Raw genomic sequence first — 16,519 nt, 5'->3', positions numbered from 1 at the left:
CTTACATTATGAATCCAAAAAAGCACAAGAAGATATCAGTTGTGTTCTTCCCTAACCCAGTAGACTACCGATTCAGTTGTACCATTGGTGGCACATGGAAATATACTTACTGCAAACTGGTATTTTTAGGGATTAAGATCACTGCTGACTAAGTGCACCATTATCTGGAAATATTGGGCCAGATTCCATTCAGTGAGAAAAGATAATTTCATGGTTTATCACATGGACAAGATTCAATTTGAGGAGAAAAAACATTTCTCCAAATTCAGTTCCAGTTTTTTCACTGAATTGAATCTGGCCCTTGAATTGATGAGACTGCTAATTCACCTACATTTATCCTTCTGATCCTTGTTATAGTTGTGAGTTTCCTATGTCTTACATACATTTTACAAATGTATTTAACTGCATTTTATCTTCATTGAGTTGGCAGATTGTTAATGTAGAATTAGTGAAATCTAGACATGAATGTGCCTTGGCATTCTGGAACTCTGTTAGGTAGGTGTATTGGAAGTCTTTCGCATGCCTCTCTAGGGTAAGGTAGGTTGTTGAAACCCCTCTAAGAAAAAAATTAATATATCAGCCTGTATCTCTTTTTACTTTAATAATGGCTGTGCAAAAGTCATATAATGTGATAATTTTGAGTTCGAATATATGGATATAACCCTAATTTGGTTTCTGTCTTTTTAAATAGCAATAAACCCTTTGCAATCCAGGGCCCTGAATCCCTTTTGCATATGAAAAGTACTGGGAACTGGTATTTACAGCGCAGTGCCCCCACCTAGGGAAAACTGAGGAGCACACCTTGGGGGGGGGGGGTTCCACTAGAAAAAATAAAACACACAAGTTTGCAATGAAACAAATATAAATTTATGTAAAACTGGAGTGAAAGACCTTGGGCAATCTAATACACAATGCACTACAAAACAGGGGACATGTGGGACCTCCCTAACTCACTGTGATATCACTGTGACTGTCTCTCCAACACAGTTCTTTTTATTATCAAAGTCCGAATCCTCTGGAAGGTGTTAATGCCCACACAGTTTGGTTCAAATGGAATGTCCCTTCCCACAAGCTCTTATACCCCAGGTACCTGTCCCAAGATACCCTTCCCTTTGGAAGTAGTAGCCGCTCCCAGGTGGCAGGTACATGAGCAAGACCTGTCCTCACCCTGGGGAATCCCACAGTGGTCAAAGTATCCACAGGCAGGAGATAGAAACTGGCTCTCCCTGAAGCTCAAATGCTTTCTCAAATCAGAGCACAACACAGCCCTTTCCAAGCTCTTACCTGGGTCCTCCTCCTTTCCCAGGGATGCACTGGGGCACCAGCTAATCGGTTGGCTCTCCAGCCTGTAACTAGGCTGGATGATGTTGCAGACAGAAAAACAGGGGAAGGACTTGTCTGATCCCCTACATGGACATAGAGTACCAGAAATGTCAACACATAGTCCAAACAATAGGGCCTAACTTTTGGCTACAGGCCACCTACAGCTCTGCAGTTCTCTGCCTCCGACTGACTGCATTTTAGCCAACTTCCTGTTATGCAATGTGCCTTTTATGTCCTTGTATTTGGATAGTTAAGGAGAAAAGTAATCGCACAGGCAGCCCTAATAAATGATATGAGTCTAGTGGGTTGCTGTGTTCTGTAAAGCTTTGGATCTCAGGAAAGGCATTCTCAAGCTTGGAAAGGTTTATATGCTTTCTGTACACTTCAAATAGGGCAAAAGAGAATGTGCCCCAAACTGCCCCAAACCATTTTAAGCACTTCACAACATCATTTTTTTTAAGATATTAAGCTAGTTTGAAACTGCTAATAACACCAACCAGTGTCACCTGTTGGTCAGTCTACCAATCATGATATGGTCAGTAAAACAGAAGAAAAACAAGAGAACCCTTCTGATGTTGCTCTACCCAGGAAAGACATGGAAACCTGAGACACCTACATACACAGCTGACTCAAGCTTAATGAATTCACAGGTATGGGATCAGTTATCTGGAAACCCATTATCCAATTACTAATTATTGCAAATGATTTCCTTTTTCTCTGTAATAATAACACAGTACCTTGTACTTGTTCCCAACTGAGATATAATTAATCCTTATTGGAGGCAAAACCAGTCTAATGGGTTTATTTATATTTTATATGTTTCCATGTCTAATGGTTTTATTTAGATTTTATATGTTTTATATGTTTCCATGATTTTATAGTATGAAGATCCAAATTACAGAAAGATCCGTTATCCAGAAAACCCCAGGTCCTGAGCATTCTGGATAACTTAGTACTAATGTACTAATACCATATTTATCCTGGTCTCTCCCTGACAAAAGTTAGTTCATTTCTGCCTAAACCATAATTTCCCAGTTTAGTAGCATAAAATAATGTAATTAGTGGTTAATGATCAATTAGTGAAAATAAACAGGGTTTAATTATACAGATTGAGATTTGGAGACATTCTCATTGGAGACAACAAGGCTAATAAAAACACTGACTAGATAATTCTAAATGTTCTTTTTCTTTCAATTCACTGTTCACTGTTGTCATCATACTGTATGTCTAAAACCTGAAAAACCTGAAAAAGTCAGGATTTATATTTTTTTGCTGAAATGGACTATGACTGGTTCATGCAATGTTTCAGGCAAGTGTAAGAATGCTAGAACTCAGGGGCACATTTATTTATATTCACAAAGGATTCCCAGCAATTCTATCATTGTTACAAAATGCATTTCTTACCGACATCTAGAAAAGTCTTTTGGTGTTTTCATCTTTATTGATATTTTAGTAGAGTAACATAAAAGAAGTAAAGGAGTAACATGTGAGGATATCTAGGAGTTGCAAAGGTAAGTCAACTGATTATCAACCTATATATGCTGCTGTGTGCTAATTATTGCTAGAGCTTCTAGGAATCTTCAACAAGTTAGTTCCACATTTTTGAGGTTCCTTCCCCCATGATGAGTAGACAATGCATGGAGTGTTGTTGTTTGCCGTTTTTGGATAGTCACTTATTTCTAGTTTCTTGATAGCATTGCATTGCTACGTTAAGTGCTACGTTCTTCTAATTTTCTTGGGTTGTGGGAAGTTGGCCAAGAAGTGACTATATAATCCTATAAAACATTAGTCTGCAGCTCTTCAATACCATTTATCACAGCATCGAGACTATGCTATACAGTATGTATACAACCTGAGGTCCAGCACCTGGTTTTCTCCAGGTTTTTAGGAGATCTTGGCCCACTCCACCATTTGTATGGATGATCATTTGTATAAGGCTAAAGATTCATTTTCTAAATCTATCTGACATTCTGACTGTGGAACCAGGTGCTTCTACAACCACTAAAAGGTCTTATTTAGTGATGGGTGAATAAATTCGCCAGGTGTGAATTTGCAGCAAATTTCCACATTTCACCACCAACTAATAATTTAGCGGAACTGACTCGAAAATTCACCGGTGAATTTTTCGGACGCACGGCGGAAAAGTCTCTCGTGTCAACATTATTCGGACACCCATTGACTGTAACGCTGGTGTCAAAATTGATGCTGGTGTCAAAATTCGCGTTTCACTAATTTTTCGCTGTTTCGCGAATTTAACTGGAAATTCGCAAATTTTTCAGGGGAAGCTAAATGGGACATATTCATCCTTCACTAGTCTTATTATATGGGTAATACAAAATCTATTCATGATGGTTTAATGTTGATGGAAGAGTTTCATGTATGGACTGGAATGTTTAAGGAACAGATGTATTGTAAATTCCTTGTGCGAGGCAGTTGCCTAAATTGAGAGATATGTTTAGTCATTGTTCTGTTCTGTAGGTCCTGTACCAAATAAAACTACGGGTTTGGTGATGATGAAGGCTAACTACTCTTAACTAGGGGGTGTAGATGAAATAGACAAGAGAATATGACAAACAGAAGAAAGAAGAGCACAGGCAATGAAACAAGGTGGCAAAGCAAAAGGAGGAATGATAAAGACAAAGATATACTGTAGTAAACACTGTATGAATGCAGCTGCAAGTAGAGGTTCTGTAAAATAGAAACTATGGTGAATGCAGATTGACATAATTCTTTAAGTTAATTGCATCTACATTTTTCTTGCAAATCTTATCTCTACACAATATCCAACCACAAGTACCACCAGCACCAGAGACTTAAGTCACATGATGAATGATGAAAGCCCAACTTCCTGGTGGAAAAACTTGAGGAGATGCGCCATACACTGAGAAGGTAAGTGGAGTGAATTCCAAGCCTGACGTTCTAATTAGAATGAATAATAATGGGACCAGTTTGGATGAGCATAGAGCACAGTTGAATCTGTGATGCAACATCTCTGGTTCAAAGTGGACTGTACCAGCCCAGAGGTTTAGCAACCCTATAGCAATAATGATCCAGGGCTTCAAAATTCCAACTATTGCCATTATTGTTAGTCCTTTTCTTAGGTTTGTAAGTCAAAAATGGTCATAAATACAACTCTCCATAGAAGGGAAAGCTTTTCTGTTATTTTATAGTTTGTACAATGGTTTATAAGATGAACTGGGTTTAGTGGATGAATCAAATGTTTTGATTAGAATACAATTCACAAATAAATAAATAGCTGATAATCAGTAGATGGCAGAAGACTGAATAAATAGAAAAGTTGATAAAAGGAGAGCAACTTGCCATTCTCCTCAGTTCTTAACTTAACTGGTCTTTTGGCTGAGCTTTAACCGAGCGACAGTTCCAAGCCCCCAATGTGGCCCAGTCCTACAGATTGGCAAAACGACTTTAGATTATCAAACAGTAGAATCTATTGCTGCTCTTGAAATGCTTATATCTGTGCACTGTTTTATTTTCTTAGGCAATGCAAGAGGGAAATCAGACACTGATCGTGGAATTCTTTCTGCTTGGCTTTGGTGACCTTCATGCCTTAAAATATTTTTGCTTTACTTTGTTCTTACTCCTCTATGTCATGGCATTAACTGGAAATGTTCTTGTTATCATCTTAGTTCTTGCCAATGAAACCCTTCATTTCCCCATGTATTTCTTCCTTAGCCAGCTGTCTTTATCTGAAATCTTATTTACTACAAATATTGTGCCCAACCTTCTCAGACTTATATTGTTGGGGGGAGGAAACATATCGGTATCAGGATGCAGGGTTCAGTTTTTAGTCTTATGTGTCCCTACTGTGACCCAGTGTATCCTTCTAGCTGCAATGTCCTTTGATCGTCATGCCGCCATTAGTAATCCCCTTCTTTATACATCTATTGTGACCTTTAAAGTGCAACTACATGTTGTCATCTTCTGTTGGTCCTCTAGTTCCATGATGTCTCTTATAGTTTTTGGATTTTTCAATCAACTGCAGTTCTGTCGTTCCAACATCATCAACCATTTCTACTGTGATATTTCTCCAGTCATGGAACTTTCCTGCTCAGACACTTCCACTCTGGAACTGGTCACCTCCCTGGCGTCTACACTTGTAATAGTTTCTCCCTGTTTCTTTATTCTTGGCACTTACATCTCTATTATTGTCACCATCATAAGGATCCCCTCCAAATGTGGGAGACAAAAAGCCTTCTCTACCTGCAGCTCCCACCTGACAGTTGTGTGTATGTATTATGGTACCCTGATATCCATTTACATATATCCACCTGGAAATCATTCAGTGAATGCAAATAAGTTTCTCTCATTATTGTACACATTTGTGACTCCATTGTTTAACCCCATAATTTACTGCTTCAGAAATCAGGATATTAGACGGGCCATACAAAAATATATTCATATTTGTCGGAATAGGATAGAACTATAGAAAATATTTTAAATGCCCTAGTAAATAGCAATACTGAAGTTTCTTAAATTTGATTAAGGATAATTAAATAGTTTTTATCCCCATCTCTGCCCTTGTCAGCTATAACTGTAAATAAGAGTTGTGGGCTACTTGTAGCGAATTCTGATTCAGGCCTATGTTTTTTCCAGAAAATTCTTTGTCACTATTCTGATATCAACATTCAAATTTAACCTTTTTCCACTATTGGGGCAGATTTATCAAGGGTCAAAGTGAATTCGAGGGAATTTTCGAAGTAAAAATTTTTTGAAATTCGAAGTAATTTTTTGGATACTTCGACCATCGAATAGGATACTACAACTTTGAATTTACTTCGAATTCGTTTCGAAGTAAAATAGTTTGAATATTCGACCATTCGATAATCAAAGTACTGTCTCTTTAAAAAAACTTCGACTTCAATACTTAAATACAAATTAAACCTGCCGAAGTACTATGTTAGCCTTTGGGGACCTTTTACAGCATTTTTCTAAGTTTTTTCTCGGTCGTACGTTAAAATCGATTCAAAGTATTTAATCGTTCGATCTAACGATTTTACTTCGACCGCAGAATACACAAAAATGATGAAAAAAGTTCGAATTCGATAATCAAATTCAAAGTATTTTAATTCGATGGTCGAATTTCGAAGTATTTTTTACTTCAAAATTCGACCCTTGATAAATCTGCCCCTTAAAGTCACAAATTTGGATTTAAGTTTCAGAACCTTAACATTTTGAAATTTATTAAGTGCAAAATACTCAAAAACTTGCATACAGTATAAAAATTCAGCTGGCAAATTCATATAGAATTCGATGCAATTTACATTACAAAACTGTAAACTATTTTTCATATCGAGTTTCAAGATTTGTTTTAAATTTGGCAGACTCTTGAAAATGAAGGGTAGAATGTGATTTCGCTGCATATGAATTGTTTCTTTTCAAATCTTTTTACAAGATCAAGTTTTTGAGATTTTATTTTAAGTAAGTGCACATTTGGGTTTGCCAAGTTTTCAACTTTTTGTACTATTAATTGTCTCTTTTTTTCATCATCAGTTAAACAGTTTGGTCAAACCAAAGTTCAAGTCCTTATTATTTAGATTGCAGTTGACCTACCAAGTTTTAAAAAATGTAGTAAGCAGTAGAATAACATCGACTTGAGTTAGTTCCTATGTAATCTCACAATTCAACATGGCTCATGAATTGCCATGTGATTTTGACGTGATTTTGACGTGTCTAGATGACACATTATTTAATGAATCAGCATTATTTAATTGCCTCAGTTATAGAGGTCAGTAGCATAACTGTGGTGTGCTGGGCCCCCACACAAAAAAATCTCTGGAAGGGCCCAGCACACAGCAATCCCTCCTGTCCTCCCACATGCCTACTCTCCAAACCGGCCTACCTACCCCCTCCCACTGCTGACCCTCTCCTGCCCCCCACAAGCCCATTCTGATGCTTCCCTGCATCCTGCTCATCTACCTTTAAGAGGAGACTCCAGGGAGGGAGCCCGGTGGTGGGTAGGGAGTAGGTGGGTGGGGTCAGAGAGTTAGGTGGGTTTCTTTGGAAATATAGAGTAAGTGGAACCTTTAGTCCAGCCACCCCTGTTCCCCATGGCTGAGTGGTCTGCTTCCTCTATAGTTAGAGGTAACTATAGAGGATACATTATTATGTGCAAGCAAATAAAATCTAGATGTTAGAGAAAAACAAAAGTTACATTTTAGTATTTAACACTTTTTCTATTGGTCTTCATTTTTCAATTCTTATTTTGAATTGTCTTTTTCTTCTACTTCTTTCCATTAGGGGGCACTGTTCTCAGCAACAAAATGCAGTTTCATTAACGTTTTTTTAAAGATAAAAAGATATATGAAAAGATATTTAACAATGGTCAGTAATCTGATTTTATATTCCCATATTGTTTTTATATTACTGTATTTGTGGCGGGGAGGGGAATGAGCTAAAATTCTGTAGTAGTTATTAATTTCTTTCTAAAATCCATCGTTTAAACTGCATTGACTGCAAATAATACTACTGAGAATAATTTTGACTTTTAGGGGCAGATTTATCAAGGATCGAATTTCGAAGTAAAAAATACTTCGAAATTCGACCATCAAATTTAAATACTTCGGATTCAAATATCATACGATTTTATCGTGTGATCGAATGATTTTACTTCGACTTTCAAAGACTTCGAAAAATGCTGTAGAAGGTCCCCATAGGCTAACATAGCACTTCGGCAAGTTTAATTTAGCGAAGTATTGAAGTCTACGTTTTTTTCAAGAGATAGTACAGAATGGTTGAATATTCGAACTATTTTACTTCGAAGAAAATTCGAAGTCGTTGTATCCTAATCGATGGTTGAAGTATCCAGAAAATTACTTCGAATTTTGAATTTTTTTACTTCGAAAATTCCCTCGAATTCACTTTGATCCTTGATAAATCTGCCCCATTATGATTAAATAATTCATTTTATGCTGACAAAATATTTTTATATTCACAAAATTCTTTTTGGATTGTAAAAATTCTTATTTACCTTGTTTATATTTTTCTCAAAATTGGTGATGCTGTTAAAAATATTTAATGGAAGCTTTTTTCTAACATTAGGAATCCGATTAACTTCTTATTCCAACAATGGTGCAGTTTATTGCTTATTTTGTTGTTGTGAAGAAGTTTTGAAAATTCAGCGGAATTTTATATTTTTCCCCATTTATTTAGTGGTTTAGATTGTTATTACAGAATATCAAATTGTGGGGACTGAATACTAATAACATTTTTTTTCTAAAGTGAAAGGTTACCTGATGAGAAGTTTCATTGTTCTGAAATAAAAAAATATCACAAACATGTCGGTGTATTATTTATTTATGTCATAATTCTTCAGTAAAATAACAGATGGTTGAGGCTCTGGATACTTCTGGCAGACGTTGGTGGCATTGTTACATTTATTTGTGAGTTGTTGATTCTTGGCTGTCTCTTGTGGTTCTCTTTGACCTATTATTGAAACATTTGAGGTTAGAAATGTATTTTTGTATACATTAAAATGACTTTAGGTGATTGATATGATTACAACATAAACATTATGTGGTGTTGTTAAAATCATAAATATACAAAAAGAAAATATACCATTTTGAAATTTGCCAGTTACCTGTTGTAAGGGATTTATTTCATTTTTAAATAAAAAAATATGTGGTGGCATAATTGATTATTTATTTATACAGGTATTGGATCTGTTATCTGGAAACCCATTATCTAGAAAGCTCCTAATTACAGAAAGGCCATCTCCCATAAACCCTAATAATCCAATTTTTAAAAATGATTTCCTTTTTCTGTGTAATAATAAAACAGTAGCTTGTACTTGATCCCAACTAAGATATAATTAATCCTTATTGGAAGCTAAACCAGCCTATTGGGTTTATTTAATGTTTAAATGAATTTCTAGTAGACTTAAGGTATGAAGATCCAAATTACGGAAAAATTAGTTATCCGCAAAACACCAGGTCCCTAGCATTCTGGATAACAGGTCCCATACCTTTACAGTAGTGGGGTTTACCCGTGGGTGGGTGGGTTCGGGCCGACCTCACACCCCAATTTGCCCGCCCACCACCTTATACTGCCTGCTTCCGACTTACGGTTTTATAGCTGCTCGCCTGCTCACCCTGCCCCTTTTTTGACGACATTGGTGGGGTGGGTCGACACGAGTCTATAAAAGGAACCCAGAAGTCGAACTTTTTGTGGTGGGAGGGCGGGCTCAGGTCTGGTTGGGTGCGGTTCTGGTTTTACCTGACCCGCACATCACTACTTTACAGAGTAAGGGCATGCAAATTAGTGTTGTCAGGTCAGGAAAATCTCTAACCCACAATTGTCAACCTAATTTCAACCCAAACCCACCCAACCATTGGTCAACCCGCACATCACTAATACAAATACAAAACGTAGTTTACATACAGTATGTAGACAAACCCCAGAATTGATTCACAATTACAACTGGATGTTGATGGGAGACAAGAGGCAAGGGCTCTGTTCACAAGAGCTTACAATTAAAAGATAATAATATTAATATTTATTAAAAAAATACTAAGGGGCAGATTAGGGTCGAATTTCGAAGTGTAAAATACTTCGAAATTCGACCATCGAATTAAAAAACGTTGAAGTAGAATATCGAATTCGAAGTTTTTTTCAGCAAATTAGGTAATCGAACGATTCAAAGGATTTCAGCGATCGATCGAATGATTTTTATTCGACGTGTAAAGACTTAGGGGCCGATTCACTAAGGGGCACATTTACAAAGCTCGAGTGAAGGATTCGAATAAAAAAAACTTAGAATTTCGAAGTGGTTTTTTGGCTACTTCGACCATCGAATGGGCTAGTTCAACCTTCGACTACGTTTTCGACTTCGAATCGAACGATTCGAACTAAAAATCGTTCGACTATTCGATCGTTCGATAATCAAAGTACTGTCTCTTTAAGAAAAACTTCGACCCCCTAGTTCGGCAGCTAAAAGCTACCGAACTCAATGTTAGCCTATGGGGAAGGTCCCCATAGGCTTGCCTATGTTTTTTGGAATCGTTCGATTCGAAGGATTTAATCGTTCGATCGTTCGATCGTTCGATCGAAGTATTAGCACTAAATCGTTCGACTTCGATATTCGAAGTCGAACGATTTTAGTTCCTGGTCGAATATCGAGGGTTAATTAACCCTCGATATTCGACCCTTAGTAAATGTGCCCCTAAGGGTCGAATATCGAGGGTTAATTAACCCTCGATATTCGACTAGGAATTAAAATCCTTCGACTTCTAATATGGAAGTCGAAGGATTTAGCGCAGATAGTTCGGTCGAACGATCGAAGGATAATTCCTTCGATCGAACGATTAAATCCTTCGAATCGAACGATTCGAAGGATTTAAATCCAATGATTGAAGGAATATCCTTCGATCAAAAAAAGTTAGCCAAGCCTATGGGGACCTTCCCCATAGGCTAACATTGACTTCGGTAGCTTTTAGATGGCGAACTAGGGGGTCGAAGTTTTTTTTTAAAGAGACAGTACTTCGACTATCGAATGTTTGAATAGTCGTACGATTTTTTCTCCGAATCCTTCGATTCGAAGTCGTAGTCTTAGTCGAAGGTCGAAGTAGCCCATTCGATGGTCGAAGTAGCCCAAAAAAAACGTAAAAGTTTTTTAACTTTGAATCCTTCGCTCGAAGTTAGTGAATCGGCCCCTTAGAAGTATTGAAGTCAAAGTTTTTTTAAAGAGACAGTACTTTGATTATCGAATGGTTGAATATTCAAACGATTTTTACTTCAAATCAAAGTGGAAGTAAATTCGAAGTCGTAGTATAATATTCGCTGGTCGAAGTATCCAAAAAATTACTTTGAATTTCGAATTTTTTTTCTTCGAAAATTCCCTCAAAATCACGTCGACCCTTAGTAAATCTGCCCTTATATGTATGGAAATTGTTGTTACTTATTTCAAGTGATTTATATAATTATGGCATACAAACAATATTTTTAAAGCATAATATTCTAAGAAATAACATTCTAACAATTTGAATAACCATCCTGATTGTGATGTTTCTAACAAGACATTTCCCTTAGTACTTTGCCTCTGTACTCGTTTTTCCAAGGTATTTGAATCCCTAAGAAAACAATTACACGTTTTGAGAAAAATCTAGTAACAACGAGGGAATAAAAGCTCCACAATTAATGTACCAGCGGTGGGTAAATACTAACGGCTGAGGGACTGAGGGATTGGTTCCCCTGAGTTGGAGGGGTCTATATAAATCTCTGTACATTCTGTACAAGTAGGAGATCAGATAAATGTTTCACAGAATTGCCAGGTAAGTACGGCTGCTGTTTCTCCTCTATCGGCAGCTCAGTTTCTACATATTATTTTAGCTTGGAATTGCATTAAAACTGTAATTTCTTGTCCAAATTATCCGAGTCAGTACTTATTGAGCTAATGTTTTAACACACATTGTGGGCAGGTGTGATCCTGTCCATTTTGCCACCTGAGGAGGCCTTCATTTTGCCACCCCCACCCTATGGCACTCACCTGTTAGAGCCGGAGGGGGTCGGGGTAGTCCACGTCGTGCAGGAGGGGGTCGTGGACGGTCCAATAGCTAGTGCAGAGTGCAGTTTCGCTCTCTGCACTAGAAGACCCGAATTTCCGTGTTGAAAAATGGAAATTCTTAGTTACCAGGAGTGGCATTTTTGCCGCCCCTGTCAATAATGGGGGTGCTGCCCCCTGAGGTGAATGTCTCAACTCACCTTATTGGTGGAGTGCCCCTGATTGTGGGGGTTATTTATAATACTCCGCATTTTCTGCTACATAATCCGATCACATCCGCTCTGGTTTTTTACATTTATTTATTATTACATTTTCCAAAAAATTTGCTTTGCAGGAAAAAAAAAACAATTTTCAAATTTTTCCGATTTTTCACCTGAAAGCTCTGAAAACCTCGGCGTATTGCACGAAACCCAATGCATATTAAAAAATCAATGGGACCTCTCCCATTGACATTTATGCAACCTCGACAGGTCTGATATGCCGGATTTTCATATTCAGACTTTTTCATCCTCGGGGTTTAATAAATTCCGAAAAATTCGTGATTTTTAAAAAATCCAATTTTATAAAAAAAAAAAATCATAGATTTTTTGAGATTTAGGCATTTGGAGTTTAGTAAATAACCCCCTGTGTCTTTTGAATTTCTGAGGAGTAAAAAAATGAAACAGCTAAAGCAATGGATCAAATGGGTTTTAACTTGTATGAAGAAAGATTGATAGTAGAAGTTATACCTTTTTTTCTGCAATATATTTTATGGAAAAGGCTGGAAATGACCAAATAGAAATCTCTGCATGTTTCTGCGTCCCTGCTCCTCTTACTTAAGGCAACCACAGCCCTTTAGCAGTAAAGATCTGTGTCTCCAAAGATGCCCCAGTAGCTCCCCATCTTCTTTTCTGCTGATTCACTGCACATGCTCTGTGCTGCTGTCACTTACTGAGCTTAGGGAGCCACTCACAATATACAGTACACATAGAATAGAAATGTCACAATATAAGGCTGATTAGTAATTAATACACATAATTACTACATGGCAGCACAGAAACCAGTGCAATTAGCATCAGAATTGAATAATCAGCAAACCTGTAGCATCAGCTTATATTACAGCCAGGGAAGCTCATTTTCTGCTGGATAATTAGTGACGAGCCCTAAGCTTAGCTTCTCAACAGCCAATCAGAGCCCACTGAGCATGTGAGTGTCACAGACACTTTCCAAGATGGTGACCCCCTGTGACAAGTTTGAAGTCCTGGATCATTGCTGCTATTGACAAGCTCAAACTTTAGCCTCGTGCAATAAGTTCACTATATCAAATAGGCCTTTTTCAGCCACATTGATTTTAGTTCAGTTCTTCTCTAATGGACAGGCTTTCTGGTGCCTAGCTGTGTGTAAATGTGACAATTTGTGATTCAAATCGACAATTTATTTTCTTAGGACAAAGCCACCCTCAATTATCCTGCAAGTCCACCCTGGAGTGGTGTCACTGCATCAATGTCCCAGTCTTTCTCGTACAGACCTCAAGATGGCCAAGGAAAATCAGGTAATCATAACCAAGTGTGTCACAGTGATGTACTGATTAGAACTCTCTAGGGGTTGTTTGTTAAATAAGTGCAAGTAATTGTCATTTTCCCATGTTTTTATAACAATCCAACATCCTTTCCCAGAATTCTAGTGTAATTGTGACTAATGGAAACAATGACGTTTCAAAAACCACAAATAAACCAATTTTCTTGAAAAAAATGAATGCCATATAATTTATTAAAATATCTGTATGTAAAAATTATGAACAAATTAAAAAAGCTGAAGGATGTGCTAAAAAATGCAAAAATCTCAAAAAACAATAAAAAGTTGAGTTTTTTGGACAATTAGGATCAGCACAGCTCCCACTGACTTCAGTAGGACGATGACGGCTTTTTACTTGGAAAATATTATAGTTTTATTTGTTGTTTTTACACTTTAAAAAGTTTCTGTAAAAGTCTAAAAATTCAAGATTTAGTGATAAAAAAATTGATTACTGAAAAAAATTGAAATCTGAATTTTAGTAAATAGGTCCCTTAGACATGAGAAGTAATAGAAGCCAAATGAGTGGTGAGAGATGTGCACTTATGTGCCCTGTAATGTAGTTGACAACTTACTGAGCCCCTGTAAACTCAACACACAAGAGTCCCCCCTGCTGGTACTTTTATATACAGTACAGTCCTTCCTTGTACCTAACCACACCATGACTTGGGAAACAAATTTTCCCTCATATTTAATTGATTATTGGCATTTGCGTATCACTTTTCCACTAGGCAATGATTGGAGAAAACCAAACATCCGTCATGGAATTTTTTCTACTTGGCTTTGGGAACCTTCACAACTTCAAAGTTTTCTTCTTTGTCGTGTTCTTGATCATCTACATTACGGCCTTCACAGGAAACCTTCTTGTTATCATATTGGTTGCAACCAACCACATCCTCCATTCTCCCATGTATTTCTTCCTCAGCCAATTGTCTTTGTCTGAGATCTTGTTCACTACAAATATCATCCCCAACATGCTCCATCTCATACTTAAAGGGGGTAGTAATATGCCCATCACCAATTGTATGATCCAGTTTTATCTCCTTTGTGTACCAACTATAGCCCAAAGTTTGCTTCTAGCTGCCATGTCCTTTGATCGCTATGCCGCCATTTGCAATCCTCTGCATTATATGTCCATTATGACTTTCAAGCTGCAAATTCGCATTGCTATTTACTGTTGGACCTCTGGAGTCTTGACAGGCCTTCTAGCTTTTGCATTTTTACACCCATTAGTATTCTGTTTTGCCAATGTTATCAACCATTTCTACTGTGATATTGCACCCATCCTAGAACTTTCCTGCTCAGATACTTCCGTGGTAGAACTGACTGTCTCCTTGACTTCCACATTTGTATTTCTTTCTCCATTTGTCTTCATTATTGGCACTTACATCTCTATTCTCCGAACCATCTTAAGAATCCCCTCAAAATGCGGGAGGAAAAAAGCCTTTTCTACCTGCAGCACCCACTTGTCTGTTGTGTGTGTGTATTACGGCACGATGACCGCCATTTACCTATATTCACCTGGGCAACATTCACTAAATGTAAATAAGTTTCTCTCCTTATTGTACATTGTGGTGACCCCATTGTTCAACCCCATCATCTATAGCCTGAGAAACAAGGACATCAAAAGAGCCATTCAGAATTCTGTTAATTATTGGAAAGGCAGTTTATTCACTTAGATATAAAGGATGCATGTTATTATGTAATAATAGATAAATAATAGAGTAGTAAATGGTCTTAAGTTTTCTACTTGTCTAGTAACCCATAGCAACCCATCAGCAGGTAGCATTTGCTGCACAGCTCTTTGGAAACAAAAATTTGATTACTATGGGTTTGTAGACATAGACAAATGAATGAATTTTTATTAAATTGCGGGGCAGTAAAGTAGCCACATAGGTGCCAGCATTAGCTATCAGTGATGGGTGAATTTCTCCCGTTTCGCTGAAAAATTCACGAATTTCCATCCAAATTTGTGAAACGGCGAAAGATTCCCAAAACACGAATTTTGACGCAACAATTCTGACACGCATTAAAGTCAATGGGCACCAAAATTGTCGCCGGCGTCAAAATCCCACAGAAGTGCAAAAATCCCTTTTCTGTGTAATTACAATAGTCTTCATGGCCACTGCTAATGATCTTAAACTTCCGTGACTTCAATTCTTGCTAATTGGGGTATGTGATGTTACCAATGTCTCATTGTTTCAAGAGAAAAAAAGAAACAAAAAAAAAAATAAAGAGCAATTTTAGTTTTTGAGGTTTTTTTGAATATTTAAATTTGTAAAAATGAATGCAACAAATACATTTTTGCTGCAATTGGGTTTTTTTCCTGAAAAGTAATGTAATCAGGTTTTTCAGATTAAAGCTTTTTGTAAATATGGTGATGGAGAATAATTAATTGTGATCATGAAAGAAAACATGATTGAGTTTAATCACAATTTTTTTGCAATAGAATTTAGAAAAATCTCAAAAACGGATAAATAGACTACAGTTTAGATTTTATATGGTTATCTAGTTTTTAAATTTAATGTGTCTGAGCCCCCTTGTCTCTCTTACCCTCTTTTGGAAAAATTAGAAGATAGAATATCAAAAAATGAATATTTACAATTTTTAAACAGGCACATTTATTTTCTGGCAAAATTCCTGGCTTGGTCCCATGCCACTATAATAAACAACCCCCTACACATTTTGTGGCCCTATTGAATAGAACCTTGTGTATCAATTTACAGGTTTGTACATTATTATGAGTTGTAAGGATGTTTTCATGGGCAACCCCACCATGCATCACAGTTTCGTTTTTATGATATTTTTCATGCAAAGGGATACGAATCGACAAGACATTGGGCAACAATATGCAGAGCACAGTTGTACTTGTTCCTTTGGTTTTGCACAGATGGCTGAGATGGAGAAGAAGATCAAGTAACCTTATAGAGGGATTATTCCTAAATAATATGTTCTGCACCTGATGGCTATTGTAGTCCCTGTATGTGTTTGTAACGTGAGACATATGCCGGTAAAATGATTATGCTTAATGCACTCTGGAAATGGACAAAGCCATTCACATCTAGGTGTCGTCCATATGAATTCAATGAAGGGCCACTGTGCTGTGCCAAAACTGTTTTCAAACTGTTA

The 16,519-nt window shown here is 37.1% G+C and overlaps 2 protein-coding genes across 2 annotated transcripts; both read left to right on the top strand.

Moving 5' to 3' along the window:
- Positions 1–4,825: 4,825 nt before the first annotated feature.
- LOC108710465 (olfactory receptor 10C1-like) lies at positions 4,826–5,770 on the top strand. Its single transcript, XM_018251602.2, has one exon. It carries the CDS (start codon positions 4,826–4,828, stop codon positions 5,768–5,770), a length of 945 nt encoding a protein of 314 aa, XP_018107091.2.
- Positions 5,771–14,124: 8,354 nt separating this feature from the next.
- Positions 14,125–15,069, top strand: LOC121401305 (olfactory receptor 10C1-like). The gene has a single exon (XM_041585690.1). The coding sequence runs from the start codon at positions 14,125–14,127 to the stop codon at positions 15,067–15,069; it is 945 nt and encodes a 314-aa protein (XP_041441624.1).
- Positions 15,070–16,519: the final 1,450 nt, after the last annotated feature.

Source organism: Xenopus laevis, chromosome 3L (genome assembly GCF_017654675.1).
Source record: "Xenopus laevis strain J_2021 chromosome 3L, Xenopus_laevis_v10.1, whole genome shotgun sequence".
NCBI lineage: Eukaryota > Metazoa > Chordata > Amphibia > Anura > Pipidae > Xenopus > Xenopus laevis.
The sequence above is the reverse complement of the archived record's forward strand: the minus strand, read 5'-3'. Positions and strand labels throughout refer to the sequence as shown.

Excerpts from the sequence above, each read along its gene's own strand:
- LOC121401305 (XM_041585690.1), top strand. The coding sequence starts at position 14,125 with ATGATTGGAGAAAACCAAACATCCGTCATGGAATTTTTTCTACTTGGC.
- LOC108710465 (XM_018251602.2), top strand. The coding sequence starts at position 4,826 with ATGCAAGAGGGAAATCAGACACTGATCGTGGAATTCTTTCTGCTTGGC.